The sequence below is a fragment of the Onychomys torridus genome, chromosome 2, assembly GCF_903995425.1.
Source record: "Onychomys torridus chromosome 2, mOncTor1.1, whole genome shotgun sequence".
Lineage (NCBI taxonomy): Eukaryota > Metazoa > Chordata > Mammalia > Rodentia > Cricetidae > Onychomys > Onychomys torridus.
In genome coordinates this window covers 166,974,501-166,999,365 of record NC_050444.1, presented here as the reverse complement: position 1 = coordinate 166,999,365, position 24,865 = coordinate 166,974,501, and the positions used below count along the sequence as shown (strand labels likewise).

At 43.7% G+C, this 24,865-nt stretch overlaps 1 protein-coding gene across 37 annotated transcripts in view; it reads right to left on the bottom strand.

The window, feature by feature from the left end:
- Window positions 1-24,865, bottom strand: part of Cfap74 (cilia and flagella associated protein 74) — a 75,961-nt gene that overhangs the window by 10,735 nt on the left and 40,361 nt on the right. For 34 of the 37 annotated variants that reach the window (XR_004944242.1, XM_036179032.1, XM_036179065.1 and 31 more), the window contains 8 exons: window positions 24,544-24,676; window positions 21,689-21,765; window positions 20,786-20,908; window positions 12,603-12,724; window positions 9,098-9,226; window positions 5,291-5,378; window positions 4,256-4,429; window positions 3,638-3,771 (listed from right to left, as the gene is read on the bottom strand). Coding sequence is in view for 35 of the 37 variants with exons in the window: in XM_036179032.1 (XP_036034925.1) it covers window positions 3,638-3,771; window positions 4,256-4,429; window positions 5,291-5,378; window positions 9,098-9,226; window positions 12,603-12,724; window positions 20,786-20,908; window positions 21,689-21,765; window positions 24,544-24,676 (980 nt within the window). In the remaining 2 variants the exon portion in view is untranslated. Of the gene's footprint in view, window positions 1-3,637; window positions 3,772-4,255; window positions 4,430-5,290; window positions 5,379-8,917; window positions 9,008-9,097; window positions 9,227-12,602; window positions 12,725-20,785; window positions 20,909-21,688; window positions 21,766-24,543; window positions 24,677-24,865 lie in introns of those variants that run through there. The other 3 variants (XM_036179040.1, XR_004944243.1, XM_036179066.1) reach the window with 3 other exon arrangements.

The following is a 24,865-nucleotide window of genomic DNA, read 5'->3' as shown; positions in this document are numbered from 1 at the left end:
ACACACAGCTCTCCACATGTTAAGCTGATGATGCCTCAGGTGCCCAATACTTATTCCTATAGTCATCACAGTTGTTTATGACCTCATTAACCAATGTGGAGAAAATGTGTAAGCAAAATTATATAAGCGAAATAAAAATCTATAAGTTGCTTTAAAAATAAGAGTTGCAGGGCTAAAAGATGGCTTACAGCAGTGGTTCCCAATCTTCCTAATGCAACGGCCCATTAGTAAAGTCAGCTCCTCATGCTGTGGGACCCCCAGCCATAAAATTATTATTATTATTATTATTATTATTATTATTATTATTATTATTATTTTTGGTTTTTCAAGACAGGGTTTCTCTGTAGCTTTGGAGCCTGTCCTGAACTAGCTCTGTAGACCAGGCTGGCCTCGAACTCACAGAGATCCACCAGCCTCTGCCTCACAAGTGCTGGGATTACAGGCATGAGCCACCACCGCCCAGCTCATAAAATTATTTTTGTTGCTACTTCATAACTGTCATTTTGCTACTGTTATGAATCCTAATATAAATATTTGAAATGAGACTCCTCCCTAAAGGAGTCTCTACCCACAAGTTGAGACCCATTAACTTAGAGGTTAAGAGTACTGCCCTGGCTGTTCTTGCTGATGACCCAGGTTCAGTTCTCAGCACCCACATGGGGGCTTAAACCACCTGTAACTCCAGTTCAAGGGGAGCAAAGTCCTCTTCTGATCTCTGTAGGCACCTGTATGGTGATATTTTATTTGTGCTGAAATGTGATTTTGGCTTTTAACTCTTTATTTGGCTCTGTGTTTCTTATTTAATAAGACGGTTTAGAATTACAGCTACACACCTGTATGTATACAGTGCATATTCAGATAAGCAAACAACCCACATATATATAAATAAATTTGTTTTTGTTTTTTGAGACAGCCCTGTCTATTCTGGAACTTGATTTGTAAACCAAGTTGGCCTTGAACCTGGAGAATCACATGCCTCTGCGTCCCAAGTGCTGGGATTAAAGGCATGCACTATGACTGCCCCAGCTTTCAAGGTTTATGTTAAATTTATGTGAGTGGGCATTTGCCTGCATGTCTGCCCACCGCATGATTGCAGTGCATCCAGAGGCCAAAGAGGCATGAGATGCTCTGGGATTGGAATTACAGACCATTGTGTGCCACCAAATGGGTGTTGGAAATTGAACCCTGGTCTTCTGGAAGAGCAACTAGTGCTCTTAACTACTGAGCCATCTCTCCAGCCCCATTACATGTATTTTTAATACTTTAAACAAGTACATGGATTATCCCATCAAACTCTCATCTACAACAAAAATGTGTTCAGGGGCTGGGAAGATGGCTCAGTTGGTCAAGCACTTGTCTTATAAACACATTGACTCAAGTTTAATCCTTAGCACCCTCATAAAAATCTGGGTATAATGACATATATTTATAACCCCAGCATTTGTGAGATTTGGGAGTGAGAAACAGACAATTCTTTGGAAGTTTGCTTGCTAGCTAGCTAGCCTGGCCTACTTGGCAAAGTTCCAAGCCAGCAAGAGGCCTTGTCACAAAGAGATAGTGAAAGGTGCCTGAGGAACAACACCCAAATTCTTTGACATCCACAGGCACACACACATGTATGCTGACACAGACACCCAATTTTGCACACAAATCTACCTACACATATACAAAATATGTTCAAATATTCAAATATGTAAGTTAATATCTTTTGGGGTAGAGAGTTATTAGTAATACTTAATTGAATAAATGCATAAAGTATGATAATGACTAAATATAAAATTTACTGGAATCCTTTATTTTTTATGTAGCCTAGGCTGGCCTATAGCTCACTCACTATATAGCTCAGGATAGCCTCAGACTTGGTCCTTCTGCTTCTGCTTCCTGGATGCTGGAATTACAGGCCTGTGCCACTACCCAAGTTAAAAATTCTAAATATTTTTCTTCAGTTTGTGTGTGTATGATGCACGTTTTTATGTGTCTGTATGATATTTGTGTCTAATTGTGTGAGTGTGTGCTTGCACATACTATAGCGTGAGGGTGGAGGTCAGAGGGCAACTTTGGAAGTTGGTTCTTACCTTCTACCTTGTTTTGAGATAAGATCTCGATCTCTCTCTCTCTCTCTCTCTCTCTCTCTCTCTCTCTCTCTTTTTCGAGACAGGGTTTCTCTATAGCTTTGTGCCTTTCCTGGAACTCACTTTGGAGACCAGGCTGGCCTCGAACTCACAGAGATCCACCTGCCTCTGCCTCCTGAGTGCTGGGATTAAAGCTGCCACCGCCGCCACCGCCACCACCCGGCAAGATCTCTCTTTTTTTATTTAAAAATTTCCTTTATATTTATTTAGTGTGTTTGTGAATGCCAAGTCTCTCCTACCAGGTTGCTAGGCTTGGCAATAAGTGCCTTTACCCATGATCCTTTTACCAGCCCAAGGCCTCTCTTTGTGTTGCTGTTCATGGCTACATGTCAGCCAGCTGCCCTTGAGTTTCCAAGGATTTCACCTTCTCTGCCTTGCCGTTTGTCACATGAACAATGGAGTCACAGACGCAGGTCTGCGCTTTGTGTGGGTTCCAGGGACTCACACTTGGACCCTCAGACTTCCACAGCAGGCACTCTGCCCACGGAGTCATCCCCACAGCTCTCAGACCCTTTTTGTTTTGTTTTTGAAACAGGGTTTCACTGTGTAGTCTTGGCTGGCCAGGAATTCACTCTATAGACCAGGGTGGCCTCAAACTCACAGAGATCTGCTTTCTGGGGGCTGGAATTAAAGGCATACTCCACTGTACCTGGCTCAATCTTCAAATTAAAGGGTGTGTGTGTGTGTGTGTGTATACACTTGTATGCATGCACACATGCTCAGTTGTATAAGTTTATGTGTACTGTGTGTGTGCAGGAGACTGAGAAGGCCAGAGAAGACATGATTGCCTGGAACTGGAGTTACAGATGGTGTGAGCCACCATGTGGATGCTGAGAACTGAACTGATGTCCTCTGCAAGAACAGTGAGTGTCTTTAATTGCTAAACCATCTCTCTAACTCCTTTTAAATATTAAAAGAAGGGGGGGGGTTGTTTGTTTTGAGTTTCTGAGACAGGTTTTATATAGCCCAAGTTGGCCTCAACCACATTACTTGGCCAAAGATAACCTCTACTCTGGCTTCTGATGTCCACATGCTGGTATTATAAACACTTACAGCACTGCTTCATGTGGTGCTGAGGATCAAATTCAGTGCTTCAAGCACGTGCAGCAAGCATTCTACCAACTGAGTGTGTGCAAGATACCAACTTGCAAAGGTAAATATATTGGAATAACACTAGACCTCCCAACAGAAACCCAGGAAAGCAAGGAATGACGTATTTCAAACCTTGAGAGTGATTAATGTATGAATACTTATACAAAGATAATTTTCACAATGTACTGATATGCACACAGATGCTCATGTTCACAATACTCACATTCACTGACTCATTATTTCTTTATCTCTTCATATACAAGGGTAAACTAGTCCAAAGTAAAAGCTATCTATCCCTGGGTCTTGGGCTCCTATTGGTCACCAGTGCTGTCTACCCCATCCCCGAGGTAAGCCTGGTGGGATTTGAGGAAAGGACAGCATGGTCACATGTCTCCTTTGCCTAGCAGGCTTACCGGTTTATTTCAGATTTGCAGACCAGCTCAAATCTGTATTCCTTGGCCTTAATGGGCTGGAAGATCACATCAAGTTGCAAAGTTTCCAGTGGCAAGATCGTCCCAAACCCATCATTGGGCTGGATGTCCACATACTGGGGAATGGGAACATAGTCAAAGTGAAAACCATGCTCTGTAGAGAAGCTGGTAGGAAACTGTGTACCCTATATGGGGAAGTGACATGTGAACATGCCAGTTTAGGAGGGCACACGGATGGTATGAGAGTTTGAAAGATGTGTGTGTGTGTGGGTGCTCAACCTCACTGAGTGTAAGGTATGTAAGATAGGTGTATGGGTGGATAGGGACAACCTAGGAAGAGCTGATGGCAGTGAGGCCTGGGCATCCTCCTGGACTGTCCTGTGGGGCTTGCAGGGGAAGTCTTAGAAAGTTTGAGGGAGAGAGTCTGGAGCTTCTTGGGTACCTTACAGCCAGAAACATGAGAGGCCCAATTGGGGGCATCAAGGACAAGGAAAGGTTCAACTGGGAGATTTTACAGGGCAGCAGAGTGGCTGACACCTGGGCCTGGAGGGCAGCTGTTATGTCCTGCTCCATATCCCCAGGGATGACCACAGGAGGTACCTTTGGAAGTCCAACGAACCCAAACTCCTGGGGCAACAGTGAGAGGTTGCTGAGGCTGATTTCTGTCCTGATAGCCTCATAGATGGTACAGTAGCCAAAGCTTATCTCTAAGGGGCTGATTTCCAAGTCTGAGGTGGTGACGATGGCTTGGACAGTGAACCCCACTGGTTTGATCTAAGGTGCAAACGGCAAAGAACATTCCCAGCCACTGGAAGATTTATGCAAAAGCCTCAAATAATAAAGGCAGTTCTGGTGCCGTGTGGCCAACAGCATACTATTTTCAGAACATGAGTTTCTCAACCAGACTATTCCTCAGTATTTCCTAGTGAACAACTGAGTGTCTGAGCCAGAATTCCATGGAGACTAGAGTGAGTGCAAGCAGTAGTCTAAAGCATCAACCAGGTGTGGCTATGTGTGGACATATTGTTTGTAAGCACATACATACATGTGGACCCATGTTGATAAGGTCATAACATGTATATCTATGTGTATATGTGGTGCATTCACTGGTGTATCTGTGTTCAATTGTGTAGGCATATTTCTTTTTTAAAAATAATTTATTTACTTGTATTTTATGTACTTTGGTGTTTTGCCTACATGTATGTCTGTGTGATGGTGTCAGATCCCCTGGAATAGGAGTTACATACAGACAGTTTTGAGCTTCCATGTGGGTACAGGGAATTGAACCTGGGTCCTCTGGAAGAGCAACCAATGCTCTTAACACCTGAGCCATCTCTCTAGCCCCATAGGTGTATTTCTTGTGTGCATATGTGGGTAAGGTATCTGAGCAAGCCTACTTGGACCAGAAGAAGAAGCCTTTTTCTGTTCTTTCATACTATGCAGGGGTTATGTGGATAGGAGGCAAAGCTGCCTTTCAGGCTACTGGATATCACCAGCTGGGAAGTGAGGATGGGTTTTGAAATCAAGGTTCTACCTCTTTAGGCATTGTCATTGGAGAGACAGGGTTTGGCCTCCCACAGCAGACACCTGTTCCCTAGGAGTGCTTAACATTCCCAGAAAGTGTCCTGTACAGACCTGGTCAGCCACCCAGATTGTCATCGGAGCCTCCAGAACACGACTGTCCTGGTCAAAATACTTTCCTGCATCTTCTGGGAGGGAGTATCTGCAAGAGGAAGGATCCACTTGAATATATTTTTCTTCTTTATATTTTGTACAATAAAACTGTTCTAAAATTGAAGGGTAAGATGAATAAGAACACGATATAATGACATATGTATGAATATAACATAAGGAAACCCATCATTTTGTATACTAACTTTAAAAAGTAAATGTCTTGCAATTAAATGGCCCACTCAATCAACTAAGCAGGGCTCACAGAGACTGAAACCAGCAAGCACTGGACCTGCATGGGTGGTGTCAGGTCCTGTGTATAAGTTGTGGCTAATAGCTTGGTGTTCCTGTGGGACTCCCAAGAGTGGGAGCTGGTGTATCTCTGACTCTTTTGCCTCCTCTTGGGACTCTTTTCCTCCTATTGGGTTGCCTTGTCCAGCCTCCATATGAGGGCTTTTGCCTTGTTTTATTATATCTTGTTTTGTAATGTTTGGCTGTTGTCTTTTCGAGGCCTGCTCTTTTCTAAAAGCAAAGCTTTTAAGCAAAGGGTGGGGAGTGGATCTGGGGGAGAGGAGAGGTGGAGGGAGCTGGGGGGGGGGCGGTGGAGAGGGGAAACTGTAGTTGGGATATATTGTATGAGAAAAGAGTTTATTTTCTTTCTCTCTCTCTCTCTCTCTCTCTCTCTCTCTCTCTCTCTCTCTCTCGGTTTTTCCAAGACAGGGTTTCTCTGTGTAGTTTTGGTGCTTGTCCTGGATCTGGCTCTGCCTCCCAAGTGCTGGGATTAAAGGCGTGTGCCACTGCCGCCTGGCGGGGAAAAGCATATTTTCAATAAAAAAAAATTAAAAAGAATGTTAATAAGCTTAGCTCAGTCAGATGTGGTGGCACACACTTTTACTCACAGCTCTTTAGTGGCAGAGGCAGGTGGTTCTCTGTGAGCTTGGTCTTCATAGTGAGACCCTGTCTCAAAAAACTAAAAACCAAAACCAAAAACTTTGGTTTAATTATGCTATATTTTGTGTGTGTGTGTGTGTGTGTGTGTGTGTGTGTGTGTGTGTGTGTGTATGTGTGTGTATAGACATCACATTTTATCTCATGAATATATGCAATTATAATTTTACAATAAAATTAAAAATGTGTTTGTTTTGAGGAATGCGCATACCATTGTTTACACAAGAGGGTCAGAGGATAACTTACAGGAGTTTGTTCTCTCCTACTGTGTGGATTTTGGTAAGTGAGCTCAGGTTGTCAGGCTTGGTGGCAAGTGCCTTTACCTGCTGAGCCATCTCTTTAGTCCAGTGCTGTGGGATAATGCTTTTGTACACTGGTTTAATAAAACACTGATTGGCCAGTAGCCAGGCAGGAAGTATAGGCAGGATAAGCAGACAAGGAGAATTCTGGGAGAGGAAGGCTGAGTCAGGAGATGCCAGCCCACCATCCAGGGAGCATCATGTAATGGTACACAGGTAAAGCCATGGAACACATGGAGACAAATAGATTAACAGAAATGGGCTGAGTTTAAGTGTAAGAGCTAGTCAGTGGTAGGCCTGAGCTAATGGCTGAGCAGTTTTAATTAATATAAGCCTCTGTGTGTTTACTTGGGGTCTGAGGAGCTGCAGATCGGGCTGGACACAGAAAAACTTTAAGCAACAGTTCAAAATAATAATTTTAAAGACAAAAATCAATAAAATGGTAAGGAGTCTATCACTTGAAGGAATCCTAAAAATCCTTTTTGAAAAATCAGTCTAAAAGCAGGTTGCTCAGTGGTAGAGCACAAGGCCCTGGGTTCCATCCCCAGTACTGAAAAAGGAAAAAAAGTTTGCTTTTGTTGGGTTGGATGCTATACACCTGTAATAGGTCAGAAAATCATAAGGTAGGCTGGGCTAGCTACATGGCATGACTCTGATCACAAAAGAGTTAGTCTCATTATAGAAATATCTTTTAAAAAGTACAAAGAAGCTGGGTGGTGGTGGCCCATGCCTTTAATCCCAGCACTTGGGAGGCAGAGCCAGCTGGATCTCTGTGAGTTTGAGGACAGCCTGGACTATAGAGTGAGTTCCAGAGTGTGCAAAGCTACACAGAGAAACCCTGTCTCGATAATAATAATAGTAATAATAATAATAATAATAATAACAACAATAATAATAATAAAAGTACAAAGAAACATAGTCTCAACAGTTCTCACTTATACAATCCCTCCTCTTTCTCGCAGATAGGACTCCTGGAGCTCCATCTGGGGCCTGGCCGTGGATCTCTGCATCTGCTTCCATCAGTCATTGGATGAGAGTTCTACCACGACAGTTAGGGTGTTTGGCCATCCCATCACCAGAGTAGGTCAGTTCGGGCTTCTCTCAACCATTGCCAGTAGTGTATTGTGGAGGTATCTTTGTGGATTCCTGGGGACCTCTCTAGCACTTTGCTTCTTCCTATTCCCATGGGGTCTTCATTTATCATGGTCTCTTTTTCCTTGTTCTCCCTCTCTGTTCTTGATCCAGCTGGGATCCCGCTCCCCTAAGCTCTCTTTCCCTCGACCCTTGCCCTTCATTACCCGCCACCCAGTTTGCTCATGTAGATCTCACCCATATCTCTGTTGTTGGGTGATTCCTGTGTCTTTCTTAGGGTCCTCTTTTCTAGATAGCCATGATTGGAAAAAGCACAGGGACAAATAGCTAAACTAGTGGAAACACATGAACTATGAACCAATAGTTGAGGAGCCCCCAACTGGATCAGGCCCTCTGGATAAGTGAGACAGTTGATTAGCTTGAACTGTTTGGGAGGCACCCAGGCAGTGGGATCAGGACTTGTCATTAGTGCATGAGCTGGCTGTTTGAAGCCTGGGGCCTATTCAGGGACACTTTGCTCAGCCTGAGTGAAGGGAGGAGAGGACTGGACCTGCCTGTACTGAATCTACTAGGCTGAGCTGAATCCCCAAGGTGAGTCCTTGCCCTGGAGGAGATGGGAATGAGGGGGGTGGGCTAGGGGGAGGGGGGCAGGAGGAGGGAGGACAGAGGAATCTATGGCTGATATGTAAAATTAAATTATAAAATTTAAAAAAAGTACAAAGAAAAGATTCCCCTTTACCACGAACCAGGTCAGATCTTAAAAACCAGCTCCAGCTCCTCTTCGATACCCTATGAGTGCCGAGGCCTGGAGGCAGATCCATAGCCACCTCACTCCCCAGCCTGCTACACCTACTTCTGTGGTCCAAACTCTGTTGACAGCCCAGGATCTAGATCTTAGCATGGAAAATAGGTTCAGTAGCAGGAACTAAGGGTCACGTAGGGCAACAGAGCTGCTGAAGTGAAAATCAGTACTTTGGGTTGCCACAGCACCAGAGAAGCTGAAGTAAATTATTCCAAGTCCATCCTAGGAAAGGCAGAAGCCAAAGGACATACCACATACCAAAACACTCTGTAACACCTGCAGTGCAGGCACCCCAGGGGCAAGAACAGAAGGGCTTTGGAACAGGGGGATGCAGGGAGAACTGAGTGACAGGCACACCTTACAGGCCTTTGGGATGAAGGTAAAGAGACAAGCTTCAAGTGTGTGCTGTAAGCTGACACAAACTCAGGGAGTAGCAGGAAGAACTCTCACAAGAGCAAGGTGTTCACTGAGTCTGATCGGAAGTGATGGCGGGCCACGCTTGGAGGGTCAGTGTGTTCTTATCTTGGCAGATGGTACATCCTGGATGTGTGATCCAGCAGAGTGATCAGCACAAGGCACCCATGGATCCCACCCGCTCCCATCATGCTCCAGGCTTTTCCCAGTTCTCACCGAGGCAGGAACTTGAGCTGTACTGAGTAGGAGGACTGGGCCTGGATGTAGCCAGTTTCTGGCAGAAGCTCTATGTGGCCTCTCAGCTCCTTACAGACTTCAAACTTCAGGCGCAGGGCTGCTTTTGATCTGCAAGAGGTCACAGGTGGCTTTGCATGCTCAGTCCTTTGACTGGTTAAGGTACTTCTAATGATAGAGCCAGTGTGCAATATGCAGTGGGCCTGTTACTCTGAGCCAAGCATAGCACACTGGTGGTTAGAAAGCAGCTTCAATGCTGTTTCTTAAGGGATGTCTTGTTCTGAAATTAAATTGATTAAAATTTTTAAAAATTATTATTGGGGGCTGGAAAGATGGCTCTGTAAAGGTTAAGAGCACTTGTTGCTTTTGCAGAGGATCCAGCACTCAATGGTGTCTTACCACCATCCGTAACTCTAGTTCCAGGGGATCTGATACCCTCTTTTGACCTCTATGGGCACCAAGTATACACATACATATAACCAGGCAAAGAAGTCACACAAAAAATAAAATGAAATATAATAATGTATATTTATTGAGACAGTCTCTATATATAGTCCTAGGTGTCCTAGAACTTGGTATATAGACCAGGCTGGCCTCAAACTCACAGAGATCCTCCTACCTCTGCCTCCAAAGTGCTGGAATTTTAAAGACACTTGCCACTATACCTGGTTGAAATAAAAAAATTTTAAAATAAAAATCATTATTGTTGTGTATTTATGCATGGTGTGTGTGTGTGTGTGCTCACACACACGTGTGTGTATGCATGAGTGCACACCCAAGTGCATGTGCACACTCAAACACACACAGGAGCACTTTGCATGTGTGGAGACTAGAGGAGAACTCTGCAGAATTATTTATTGCCTGTGTTTTTGTGGGTTCTGGGATTGAACTCAGGTTTCAGGCTTTAACAGTGAGTGCCTTCCTGATGAGTCATTTTGCTGACCCTGATTTTATTTTATTTTTTTTAAGACAGGGTCTCACTATATAGCTCAGGCTGAACTATATAACTCAGTTGTCCTGCCTCAGCCTCCTAAGTGCTGAGTTTATAGCCATATGCCAATACACCTAGCTTTTGAAAAAAATTTTTTAAATAATAATAATAATAAAAATTTGTGTTGAAATATGCCCAAATCAGTTCTTAGAGACTAGAGTGCTTAATTGGAAGAAGTATTGCAGACTGATACTTAGTGCAGGGCCTAGAAGGCTTGTGAAGGACGCCTTCTCCCTAGGGGGTCCTGCTTCTTCCTGCCCAGGATTCTTTACAGGAAGTTTGGGAGGCCCTGGATGGTTAGGTGTTCGCTACTGACAAGTTTATAACTCAGAACCAGACAGAGGAAGAACAGACATGTCTGTATCCAGTTTTTAGAGCATACCTGTGTCTTCCTGTGTCCAAAAGAAGTTTTCCTCTCCCTTGCCTGAAATGAGGTATCTGTCAAAGGCAGTAGCAGTGGCCAAATCCCCTTCTAAGGCAGCTCTGGAGGACAGCCCTGGCTTGCTCCCTATGGGAGTCTCCTTTTGTTCCCATAGGAAGAATTATGTCTTAAGGAAGGAAAGGTAACCTGGAGAGGGAGGCCCAGGGAACTCTTCCCTGGTTTGCCTGGGGATCATCGGCAATAGTCCTAGAACCTTAAAGAGCTTTCTAGAATGATCCTTGTATGTCCTGTGGCTGACTATTCTCTGAACCCATGGTCTTCTAGACCTGTGCTCAAATATGGCCCTGAGAGTTGAGTCTATAGCGATCCAGAGATGGAACAATAAAGTCATGCCATGGACTCTGATGTTATGAGGGACACTGAGGGAAGTAGCCAGATCTTCAGGGAGGGTCCACAAGTGCATAGATACTTCTGGAAGCATCCATATGGAAGCACCAAGTGGATACAGAGGGAAAAGCCTCTCTTCTTTCTCCCGCTCTGTGGATGATTACCAAAGCCCAGAGGGTTACCAGAGTTGTGATGACCTCTGACCTGCCTCTGAGCCCCTACAGTGTGTATCCAACACTACAGCTGACCAAGGCCCTGAGCATCTGCTGCTAGAGACCCAGAATACCATGGAGAGCAGTCACTTGGAGTGCTAGTCAGTTCCACTGTTTGAACACAGTGACCAACATTGGTTCTTGGGCACACACAACAAATGGTCTTCATGAATCAGCACCTTTCTATACTCGTACAGGTAAACCCACACAAACAAAGTTATACATGACATTGGGTTTAATCTATTTATATTTATTTATTTATTTATTTATTCATTCATTCATTCATTCATTCATTCATTTATTTATTTATTTATTTATTTATTTATTTATTTATTGGTTTTTCAAGACAGGGTTCCTCTGTGTAGCTTTGCGCCTTTCCTGGAACTCACTCTGTAGCCCAGGCTGGCCTCGAACTCACAGAGATCCGCCTGCCTCTGCCTCCCGAGTGCTGGGATTAAAGGCATGCGCCACCACTGCCTGGTGACATTGGGTTTAAAGATTACTGAACACATTTATACTGACAACTGGGTGCTTTGGGTAAGAACGATAAAATTCCTTCCCTACATGGCCAGGAAGCGCTTAATACCTATCCAAAACTCTGTTCCACTCATTCTCCCAAATAAGTACAATAAACTCTTCTTCGAAGCCCCACATTCCTTCACTAAACAGGTTCCCCTGAATTTTGACAGTGCTCTTATAGCTCTCTGGTTCCCAGGGAGGAGTTTGGGGACATCTACTAACTGTACCTTCAAGGAGCAAGACAAAGCCTGGTGGAAACCATGTCATGGGAATACTGTTCTTCCAGGTCATGTGTGAAGGTGTAGGGACAGGGGTTTGATACAAACAGCACCTGTTTTTTTGGTCTGGGGACTAGTGGTTCAAAGCTGATGAAGTCATGAAACCTAGATGCTCCTATATCAGGTTGTACTTCAAGGAAAATACTTTTAATCAAAAATCTGTTGTCTTTGTAAAACAATATAAATAAATACACTTCTTTTGTTGGATTTTGTCTATTTTCCATGTTGCTGCTATGTTCTATATTCTTTAGGTCACTTAGACCCTTGCTTAGTAACCCAGGCACACATTAAGTGTGTCTGTGTTATGGTTGCTGAAATACTTTCCACAAACTCAGACCTAACACATTATTATAAAGTAACATCTGAGCATCTTGGAGGACATAAGGCATAGTGGGACTAACTAGACTGAAGGTTAAGATGTAGGCAGGGCTGGTTCCTTGTGAAGACTGCAGGGGAAAATCCATTTATTTCCCTTTTGGTGTCTTGCTTTCCATAGTTGTGGTCCCTTCCTGTCTTCAGTTCTGTCTCTGTCCTTGACTCTCCTAGATTCCTCTACAATGACTCCACAACACTGGGATATCCTGGGTATTCAGGATCACTTTCTTCAAGGTCCATAGCCCAATTAACTGCCCAGTCCTCTGTCACCTAAGGTGACAGTTCAGAGCCAGTGTGTATCCAGCTCCAGGCATGACACTCTGCTGCCCAACTTAAGGCTCACCTGGTGTGGACAGTGATAGAGTCCTGGTAGAGTCGGTCATACATGCAGATCTTCAGGTCTACAGTGGCCCTGGGTACCCAGACTGGCACATCTACAGCAATACCCGTGGCTCTGAAATATAACTGAAGTGGAACATGTGTTTACTTTGCAATGTAGGAGATACCAGTGAGTGTTAACACAATACTTAGCAAAAGGTTTCATGGTTTGATTTTTTTTAACTTACTGTATTACAAGTATGACGTTAATAATCATGACATGTGTTGAAGAATCTTGTGATATTTTTCATGTGATTATCCTATTCTGTAGGATCCAGAGAACGATTTATTTAATTTTTTTTTGTTTGTTTTATTTGAGACAGGGTTCCTCTGTGTAGCTTTGCACCTTTCCTGGATCTCACTCTGTAGACCAGGCTGGCCTCGAACTCACAGAGATCCGCCTGCCTTTGCCTCCCGAGTGCTGGGATTACAGGTGTGTGCAGCCACCGCCCAGCCAGAGAATGATTTATTTATCTATCTATCTATCTATCTATCTATTTATTTATTTTAAGATTTATTTATTTATTATATATGCAGTATTCTGTCTGCATGTATGCCTGCATGCCAGAAGAGGGCATCAGATCTCACTAGAGATGGTTGTGAGCCACCACCATGTGGGTGCTGGGAATTGAACTTGGGTCCTCTGGAAGAGCAGCCACTGCTCTTAACCTCCGAGCCATCTCTCCAGCCCCCAGAGAATGATTTATAATAGTCATACTTTTGGTTTTGAATGAGTTTGTTAAGTGTATAGTAAGCTGAGGAAAAAAGGCAGATTGATTCATAGATAGATTGGTAGTAAAACATTACCAAATTTGGTGCTCAAAATGTCCAGCAGATTTAGAGTGTGGTGGTGCACATCTTTAATCCCATCACTTAGGAGGCAGAGGCAGAGGCAAGCAGATCTCTGTGAATTTGAGGGCATTCTGGTTGAGATCCAAAACAACAAGGGCTAGACAGACCCCGTCTAAAAAAAATTATCCAGCAGAAATCACCTGGGGAGACCTGTTGAATCAGTCAGCAGGAGTTTCCACAGAGAGAGTCTTGGGGTAGGGGGGAGCAGAGTGTCACTTTGGTGGGGCTCCAAGTAAAAGAACAAATAACAGCAGAAAGGTAACATCAAGTCCAAGGCTGATCAGTAAAAACAGACTGAGAAGATGGCTCTGGATGTGGGTTGGCCTCTCAATCACTCAGATCCAAGCATGTTTGTCTTACAGTCTCCTCTAAGACCCCTTCTTCAGGGATGGGCTGCTCCCCACCCCATCCCCACGAGAAGGAGAACGGAAAAAGCAGTCCAGTGGAGAAAATACCATTGACAACAGAAGGAGAGCACAGCATCTGAGTACAAATATCCAGGAGGTAAATTATTCCCACTCATCTTCCCAAAGTAAAAGACTCAGATAATACCCTGTGGTACAAAAGTGTATGTGGTGGGAAAATGACTAATTCAAAGTCTCACCCAGGAGAAGACGTTCGGTCTGGGACCATCTCTGTTCATCAGTGACTCCAGATAGCGCTTTTGGTTTCCAATGTTTCCTTGTCAGTTTCTGCTGGACAGTCTAAGTGTCTGATTTGATGCTGACTATCTTTCCGTTGCTTGGCTGTTTTAGTCTTTTACTTCTGCTTGCTACACACTTAACAAACTCACTCATTCCAAAACGAAATTTCAGCTATCTCTTATGGAACTCCTTTTGAGATAGGGTTTCTCTGTGTAGTCCCGGCTGTCCTGGAACTGACTCTGTAGACCAAGTTGGCCTTGAACTCAGAGATCTGCCTGCCTCTGTCTTCAGAATGGTGGGATTAAAGGCATGCGCCACCACTGTCCAGCTTAAAATGTCTTTTATTATCAACAATTATAAACATACAATATGTTTATACTCAATACTAAATGGCCATGTATTTCTCACCCAATTTTTTAAAAATTTTATTTCAAATTTTATTTTTTATATGGATATTTGTGTTTTAATTTTACATATCAGCCATGGGTTCTCCTGTCCTCCCCACTCCCACCCCCGTCTTCCCCCAGCCCCTCCTCCCCATTCCCATCTCCTTCAGGGCAAAGACTTCTCACCCAATTTTAAAGTTATCAAGATTTTTAGGGTTGGGGATTTAGCTCAGTGGTAGAGCACTTGCCCAGCAAGCACAAGGCCCTGGGTTCAATCCTCAGCTCCCCCCCCCCAAAAAAAAAGATTTTTTAATTGCTTGAAAACTTGTGTCAGTGATGCAGCTCACCAGTGTTTGCCCAGCATGTTCAAAGCCCTGGGTTTGATTCCAGCACAACCAAAACAACTCAAAATCCTTGATTTCACAATCATGCATTATATAGTTTTATGCATTATGTGTAAAACTGCCACAAAGAACACAAACTGGAAACTGCAGAATTCAGTAGTTTTGCAGGGATCTAGGAAAGGGGTGGTAAACGTATATCTTTGTCCCCATCTGCTGGTTCTCCTCACTCTGACTCCTCAGGTCTGATCAGTTGGGTAAGGTGAGTAGGTGTGGGCCTGGAGGGATGTCAGGACTTGGAGCTAACGGAAGCCTGGTATAAGGGTGAAGCCTACTGGCTGGTAGGTACTGTTCTGGTGCTATGGGTTGAGTGGAGGCCTCTGAAAATCTACATGGACTAAAGAACTCAGCCTGGGATAGAGGACTATGTCCTCTGTACTGTCAATAGGGTGAGTTGGCCTGGGAGTTAGTGGGTAGGAGGTTTCCTTTTCCATAGGCTAATGGTCTTGTACCATTTAAAATGTCCCAATTATCAAGTCTGAGGCCACAGTATTACCAAAAATGCAATCTATTTCTGGATCAGAGACAAAATTAGAAAACTGTCCAGCAACATTCTTCTGTGGAGGAGGCAGGAGGACAATGACAACACTTATAATGTGAGGAGCCATTCAGGTTAGCACAACATTGGTCTCTGAGCCTGCACAGGCTGGCTGAGCCGCTAAGGTGGCAGTGCACCTATTATTAGCAGCTATTAAAGCAGGGACTAGGACCTGATGGAGAGCTTAGATCTGGAGGGCAGGAACAGATGACAAAGGAGGCAAGTTCTAGGGAAGTCCCAGGCCTCGGTGGTCCAGCTAGGATGGGTCCTTCTCTCTCCTCCTCCTCCTTTTTCTTGGAGGTTATCTATTTCTATTATTTTGTTATTTTACATTTTTAAATCTTCAGGTCAATCTTTTTATTGTTGTTAGTGGCATTATTGAGGCATATCCAATGAATGCTGCATTTTCATTAGCACATCTAGCATTCTCTAACAAGCCTGCCATCTACTTTGTCATTGGGAGGGATCGGACTCAACCCCTGAGGGCAGGGAGTACAGGACTGGCTGGTCTTATGGTTTTTCAGAGCCAGGAGTGGTTCAGTGTACAACCATGGGACAGTAGGGAGGACGGGAGGCTGGCAGGGTGGACTCTGTTAAGGGAAAGTTAAAGGAATGAAGGAAGCTAGGGCAGGAGTTCAGTTACCAACCTGTGAAACAGATACATTGAACCTAATGATTTCACAGTTCTGGCCTGGCTTCCTTTATTAAGGGAAATGTGGTCAGTGTGGTCTGTGGAAATGGGTTACCATGAAAACTGTGAGTATTGTGGGAACTTGGGGTCTGTGGGCAGAGTGGGTTTGTGGAAAACGTGGTATGATAGTCATTCTTCATTGTCAACATGACTGGACTCAGAATCACCTAAAGAACACGTCTCTGGGTGTGTCTTTAATGTTGTTCCCAGAGATGTTTAGCTGAGGAGGGAGGACCCACCTGAGTAGAGATGTACTGACCCATGGATTGCGGTCCCAGACTGAGTGAGAGAGAAATGGAGAAGCCAGGGATCAACCCATGGACTGTGGTCCCAGACTGAGTGAAAGAGAAATAGAGAGCCAGCTGAATACTAGCATTCGTCCTGTTTTCTGACTACAATGTGACCAGGAATTTCACATTTCTACCACCACACCTTCCCCAGCACAGTGGAGTGTACCCTCAAACTAGGGGCCAAAATAACCCCCTCTCTGAAGTTGCTTCTTGTCAGGCAGGTATTTGGCTACAGTGATAATAAAAATAATTCCTGTGGGTACTGTGGGAGCTGTGGAAACTACAGATTCATGAGTACTGTGGGCACTGTGAAACTGTAGGCTCCTGAATACTGTGCTGGATAGTTTTATGTCAACTTAACACAAGCTGAAGTCATCTGAGAGGAAGGAGCCTCAATTAAGAAAATGCCTCCAGAAGATCCAGCTGTAGGCAAGCCTATAGGGCACTTTCTTAACTAGTGATTGATGGGGGAGGGCCCAGCTCATGGTGGGTGGTGCGTCCTTGGGCTGGTGGTCTTGGGTTCTATAAGAAAGCAGGCTGAGCAAGCCATGGGAAGCAAGCCAGTAAGCAGTATCCCATCCATGGCCTCTGCATCAGCTCTTACTTCTAGGTTCCTGCTCTGTTTGAGTTCCTGCCCTGCCTTGGATGAAGAACAGATATGGAAGTGTAAGCCAAATAAACCCTTTCCTCTCCAACTGGCCTTTTGGTCAAGGTGTTTATTGCAGCAATAAAATCCCCAATTAAGACAAACACCATTCATATTGTGAATGCTGTTGGCACTGTGGGTTGTTGTGAGACTTGTATAGCCATGTACCTGGGCCTTACCTAGATTCTTGCGGGGTACTGTCTATTATCTGATGTTATGTTATAAGTAATTGTTCCTATCTTGAATTACCCACAGTTTATATACTACCTGTTTCTGTTCATTCCAAAATGATTTGAGGAAACATGTCAGAGCAGAGTTCCTGGCAGAGTGGAGACAGGTGGTGCTGAGCACAAAACATCCAAGTATCCAATCTAGACCAGCAATGATTGCATTTTGCCTATAAACTGTGAGTAATGAATAAAAATAGTAGGGGAAAAGTTCTCATAATTCTGATGATAGTTGAGTAAATATTGGTACCAAGGATGACGCAGAGGAAAACAAGAGACATACATAAATTGCGTTCTGCTGTGTTGTCAAGAGGTGTTGGGGTGTGTTCCTGGGAAATGGGAGTCTTGAAGGACTTTTCTCTTTCTACATGAAAAAGAAATGTGGTGGAATTGTGAGGCCAGGATGGAGGAAGATATGACAAAAAAAAATGAGTTTTTCAAGTGCCATGGGAAAATAAGGTAGTAATTAACTTGAGAAGATTAATGAGAACAAGAGAACTGAAAACAGGTAATGTCATTGTAAAATACATGAACACAACCTATGGTGAAAGGAATAATACAAGACGCAACTTTTTTTTTTTTGCTTTGTGAATATCCAGAGTTCTCCCAGGAAAGAAAATATTTCTGGGTTGACAGACAAAGCCTAGCTCCCGAAAAGAGATTGGAGCACTGTGGGACAGGCCTATAATCAACCCTTCAGAAAGAAAAGGCTGTAAAGTCTCCAGTTCAAGGTCAGCCTGGACTAGATATATGAGAAGACCTTTTTCTCAAAACAACAACAAAACCCAACAACCTCCCCTCCAAAAAACAAAAAGCCTATGGTGATATTTTATTTGTACTGAAATATGATTTTATTTGTTTGTTAATAAATAAAGTTGCCTGGGGGTCAGAGCTAATAACAAGCCATAGCAGAAGCTGGGCAGTGGTGGCACACACCTTTATTCCTGATCATATGACAGGCAGATCTGTGTGTTCAAGGATACAGCCAGCATGGAGACACACATCTTTAATCTCAATACCAACCATAGAGACCTAGAGGTCTGTATAGACAGGCAGTGATGAGAAGGTCAAGTGGTTGGGTTTACAACCAATAAGAAGGCAGAACAGAAAGTCAATAAAAAGACAGACACACAGGAAGCAGGTCTCTTTCTGAGGGGAAGGACAGCAGCGGCAGGAAAGGAGTTCCAGGACAGCTAGGGCTGTTACCCAGAGAAACCCGGTCTCGAAAAACAAAACAAAACAAAAGGACAGATCACTGGTTTTCTGGCCTGACACTCTGACATAACTGCCATTTCGGACAGAAGACCCTGGCCAGCGGTTGAGGTAAGAACATATACAAATTATATATCAAACTTCTAGGGTGATCGACATTGATACTCTTAGCATTTTTTCTGGCTTAGGGGCAGGTTCATTCAAAACTACTAATGTTTGGATGATTTAATTAACATTCCCCAATGGCCTGCTGCATATAGATAAAAGACAAACATGATTCAGAGGTAGTAGGACTTGGGTAGAGTAACTGCTTTGAGTTACCACCTCTGTAGGTAACCCTTAATAAAAATCATCCACACTTGACAAGCTGGATTGTTCAAGTCATTCTTTGAGCTGTCCTGTTGTTCTACTTCAAAGGAGAATGGTTCTATTTGTTTTAATAATTGATTTAATTTTACTTTGTGTGCATTGGTGTCTTACCTGTATGTGTGTCTATGTGAGGGTGTTGGATACCTTTGACCTGGAGTTACAGACATTGAGGTGGAACAGGAGGAGGAAGGAGGGGAAACTGTGGCCAGTATGTAAAACAAATGAAAAAAAGTTATTTAAATAAAATAAAAATTAAAAAAGAAAAGTACTTCCTATTCTTCCAGAGGTTTCAAGTTGAATTCCCAGAACCACATGGCAGCTTACAACCATCTATAATGAGATCTGATACCCTCTTCAGGCATGCAGGCATACATGCAGACAGAACTCTGTATACATAGTAAATAAATATTAAAAAACAAAAACAAAACAGGGGTTCTCTGTGTATCCTTGGCTGTCCTCAAACTCACTCTGTAGATCAGGCTGGCCTTGAACTCACAGAGATCCACTTGCCTCTGTCTTCCATGTGCCACCACTGCCCGGCTTAATTATTGATTTTTATTTTATGTGCATGAGTGTTTTGCCTGCTTGCATATATATCTGTACACCATGTGCAGCATTGCCTATGGAGGCCAGAAGAGGGAGTCAGATACCCTGGAACTGGAGTTACAGATAATTGTGAGCCATGTGGGTAGCTAGGAATCAAACCTGGGTCTTCTGCAAGAATAGCCAGTGTTTTTAACCACCAAGCCATGTCTCCAGCCCCTGAGAATGCTTCTTTACCTATCCTTGGGAAATTCACATTCACCAAGTATTCATATTATCTGGTCATAATTTAATAAATTTATAAACTAAGAAAGACCTTTCTTTTTCTTCCTTCCTTCCTTCCTTCCTTCCTTCCTTCCTTCCTTCCTTCCTTCCTTCCTTTCTTTCTTTCTTTTTTTTTGCTTTTTCGAGACAGGGTTTCTCTGTGTAGCTTTGCGCCTTTTCTGGAACTCACTTGGTAGCCCAAGCTGGCCTCGAACTCACAAAGATCCACCTGCCTCTGCCTCCCAAGTGCTGGGATTACAGGCATGCACCACCACCACCCAGCTGGAAAGAAAGATATTTCTAATAATTAAGAGTTGGGGGTTAGGGGAGTGGGGCAGACAGCTTAACCGGAAAAAGTACTGGCTGTGTAGGCATCAGGACCAGAATTTGGGTTCCCAGCACTCACATAAAAGTCCAGTGGGCCAACCTAGTCTAAAGAGTAAGTTCTAGGACAGCCAAGGAAACACAGATAAACCCTATCTCAGGGGGAAAGAAAGCCCAGTAGACACAATGGCCCTCCTGTAATCCTAGCACACAGGAAGAGACAAGAGATTTCTTGAGCAAACTGACTAGCTATTCTAGCTGAATCAGTGAGCTCTGGTTCAAATGAGAGTCCTTGCCTCAATGTATAAAGTATATAGTGATCAAGGAAGATGCCTAATGTCAACCTCTGGCCTATATATGCAAGCACACATGCACATTTGTACATATATGTATGTCCACACACATGAATACTTATACATAGGCATGTATACCAAACACATCTAAAACTTACAAAAAAAAAAAAAGAGCATGGACTAAAGCTTAAAGTGAGGTTCATTGGTAGACTGCTTGCTCAAGGTTCTAATTTTTATCTCTGACACTATAAAAAAGGCTGGGGTGGGGAGACAGAAGGAAAAAAAAGCAGTTTGTTGAGCATCTAAAGACTCATGTGCATGTGTGTTTATTAGCTAAGGTGTCAACCATTTGTGCTACCCACTAATGGTTTAAGCATGAGCAAATGGAAACCTCCTGGCACCGAGGGCAGCTATCTGATGTGGCTGTGGTGGGGATCAATCACATCAAGTGGCAGCCGGGATACTCACCGTTGGACACTGTGAATTTTTAAACATAACCTTGAACTTAGTCTGGACTTCTCCTGGGATAACTGGGTTGAAGATAATGGGTACTTTGATGGAACTGAAGGGGCCAATTTCTCCCTCTGTTACCTGTGCAAGAAGAAGAGGGCCATGGGGTCAGAACACAGCCTTCATGGTTTTTCTTAGGGAATTTCCCACTAGCCCTTATTCTTGCCACCACTGCAAGGATGGGTGGGTAGTAGGACATGTCCTTGGGGTGTCCATTTGGTCACATACAGGTATTAGTTCTAAGGCTGACATGCTCTTGAATGCTTACTGCTATGGAGTCCCAACAGAGTGGGACTTAGAGGGCTCATTCGAGCAATGAGGCCCCTGTGTGCATTCCACAGACCCTTACCTCACCACAGAGGCCAGGTTCTTTTTTTACCAGCTTTAGATGCCAGAAGAGCTTGGTAGGAGCTAGCTGCATTTTATATCTTGTGTATAGGATACACAAGTCCCCATTACCCTACTCTACCTCTAAGCCCCTGGAGTTTCAAAGATCCCATTCCTGATTCTAAGGCCCACAGTCCATTTGGACTGGGGCAAGAAAGATAGCCTGAACCTTTGTCTGCATCTTCCTCCTCCAGTTTGTGTGAATACACCCCATTTCAGCTAGGGAGGTTGTTAGTGTCCTCTCTAAGATGGACCACACATAGGAAATTGGCCCTGCTACTCTGGTCCTACCTACTCTCAACATGGGGAGGGGATACCTTGGTATTAGTTGAGACCACAGGTGCCTGGAGACTGTGGGTTTAGTCTGGCTCTGGACGGTTGAAAGAGCCCTTGAGAGTATTGGCTAGGGCCAGAGGAGGATGAGCTGCCTCCTGGCTAGAAGAAGCCAAGGTTTAGCAGGGCAGGTAGACTGACCTCCCCCAGGGTTATCTCTGCCTGCTCCTCGCTAGGAACCATGGTCATGGCACTGGCCACAGCTGTAACCTCTGCTTCTAGAAGACAAATAAGACTATATCAATAATCAGTCTGGGAAAAAAGTCTAAGATTTTCAGATTGAACCAACTAAAAAATGTATAAGTACTTACCACAAACTCTGAGGCACTGCTAAGGAAAACAAAGATGACTCAACTCACTGGGTCATCATCCTTATGGGTTGAAGACTCAATATGTCAAGATACTATATCTAAACTGATGACATATTCAAAGCTATATCGATCACATTCGTGAAAGGCTTTCTCCCTCGTTTTTTTTTTTTTAAAGAGAAGGTCTGGCCAGGCGGTGGTGGTGCACGCCTTTAATCCCAGCATTCGGGAGGCAGAGGCAGGAGGGTATCTGTGAGTTCAAGGCCAGCCTGGTCTACAGAGCAAGATTCAGGACAGGCACCAAAGCTACACACAGAAACTCTGTCTCGAAAAACCAAAAACCAAAACAAAAACAAAAACAAACAAACAAAAAAAAAGACAAGGTCTGGCGGTCTGGCATAACTCAGGCTGGCCTTCAACTCAATGGTCTTGAATTCCTGATCTTTTGCCTCTACCTTCCAGGTGCTGGGACTATAGATATGTATCAATATACCAACTGACTTTGAGTGTGTGTGTGTGTGTGTGTGTGTGTGTGTGTGTGTGTGTGTATGTAGAAACCAACAAACTAATTCTAAAATGTATCCAGAAATGCAAAGAACCAACACAATGCAAGCAATTACTTTGAAAAAAAGAAAGTTGAGTAACACACAATTCATGACTTCAAGACTTAATCTAAGTTCATGACAAACAAGAAAGTATATTAGATAGGATAAATTGTTCAACTGGTTAAAAAAGAGAGCCTAAAGTACATTCCTCTCAGATAGTCAATAGATTCCTGGCATAAGTAACCCGTTTATCCAAACATTTATTTTTTGTTGTTGTTTTTAAGACAGGGTTTCTCTATATAATCCTGGCTGTCCTGAAACTCACTCTGTAGACCAGGCTGGCCTCAAACTTAAAGATCCACCTGCCTCTGTCTCCTGAATAATGGGATTAAAGGTATTCACCACCTCTGCCCAGGTCAAAAATATAGTAGAGAAAGTTTCAAGAACAAGAGGCTGTCTTCACAGAGACTGAAACTCAATCCCTGCTTTGTGCTAATTTGTATGAGCCACCGCTGAGGATTCAGCTGCCTCTTCCTTGATGCCACATGCTCTCTTTCCTGACTCCCACCTGCCTGCAGACCGTTTCTATAAAGAAAGTACATTTACTACCCAATTCTCCACTCTCTGACCCTCTGCTGATCTGAGTAAGGGTGATGATCTGCTTCTTACAGGGAATGAGAATTATTCTACTGAGAGGTGGCAGGAAGACCCTCACATACCAGCTAAAGGATTGTTGCTGAAAATGGTAGGAAAAACTAGTGACGGCATTTCAGAAGAAGTTGGTCTGCAATGGTAGTGTCATTGCACATACAGAATGTGGAGAAGTAATTCAGCTACAGGTTGGCCAGTGAAAGAACACATGACAGTTCCTGATAGAGATTGGATAAGCTAAGAATGGTCTGCAGGAGACTCTTGGGTTTTAAATGCTTGTGGCTCTCTCAAGCTTAAGTAAGAATTTCTTACAATGAGTAGAATTTTGGCTAGTGTAAACTGAAAGGAATTCCTCAACAAAACTTTTTAAAGTTTGAAATGAACTACTGATTTTTAAATGTAAGATGTTGAAAAACCAAAACAAAAAAAAAATAAAAAAAATGTAAGATGGATGTCCCACATTTTTTTTACTTTGGCACAGGGAAAAAGGGCGCACACACACACACACACACACACACACACACACACACACAAAACCAAAAGAAATGGTAAATTTGGAAATCTTAAAATAAAAACTACAGCTGGGAAACAGTGGTACAAGCCTTTAACCCCAGCACTCAGGAGGCAGAGGTAGGCAGACCTCTGAGTTCGAGGTCAGCCTGATCTACAGTGTGAGTTCCAGGACAGCCAGGGCCATATAAAGAAACCCTGTTTTGAAAAAAATGAAGCAAACAAACAAACAAAAAAAAAAAAAGAAAGAAAAGAAAAAAGAGAAAAAAGAAAACAAGGAAATGGTGAAAACAACTGAAGGCAGTGCCACGGGTAGAGTATACATTACAGTAAGGGTCAGTGCCTTGGCAGGGTACTTGTTTTTGTACCTTCAACACAGGGATTGTTCAGTTTTTGAAACTGTCCTGTGTATCATCTGCACTTCTGTGAAGCTGGTGTAAAACAAACTCCCTCCTCAGCCTCAGAGCCTGGTGGTACTGATAAAGACCAGCACCAGCAGAGACCAGTTCATAGGCAGAGCCTTCAAAGCCCTCACCCCTGTACACCATGTGGCCAGCCTGGTTGTCCGCATCTGAGGAGTCTATTGATACTGTTAGTTTCAACACAAATAGAATTTCAATGCACACCATAACCAGTGTATAATTGTATGTATGAGTATTTTCTATATTTCCTATCACACAATTGAAGGCCTGAGAAAACTCTGTACCTCGACCCTCCTCAACATCACCTAGGTCACAGGCCTGTCAGTCTCCAGTTGAGATGATAGCTCTCTGGCCGTCTGGTTGACCTGAGATTCTAAGGTGGCTGTGCTGAGAGTGGCCCTTGGATGGCTACCTTTGGGAGGCCCTTGTGTCCACACCAGCCCTCTTCTAGGCCTAGTCAGCATTTAGCTGAGGCCAAGTGTCCTGGCTGGCTCAGGAATCAATGCAGGAAGTTTGAAGTAGGTACTTGTTACCCACTCACAAGTCTCCCCAGCTCTTACCATCCAGTTTCTCGGATTCTTTTCGGCTTGGGATGTCCAGTGGAGAGGACCCATCGACATCAAGCTGTTGCTCAGAGAGACTGTTAATGATCTTCTCATACAGACTTTTGTCCTCATAGGTGAAGACACTGCTCTGAAAGGGAACTCAGTGTCTTCATTGCCCATAAAACTCCACAGATACCCTTTTCACCAGATGAGTCCAAGAGAAGACACAATGCATCTGTGCCCAGGGCTGCTGCCATTCCTCCACTCCCTGGTCTATGCTCTCCTTCTGTCTATTCTGGGTCTTCAGACCACAGCATCAGCTTACTTAGGGTAGGGA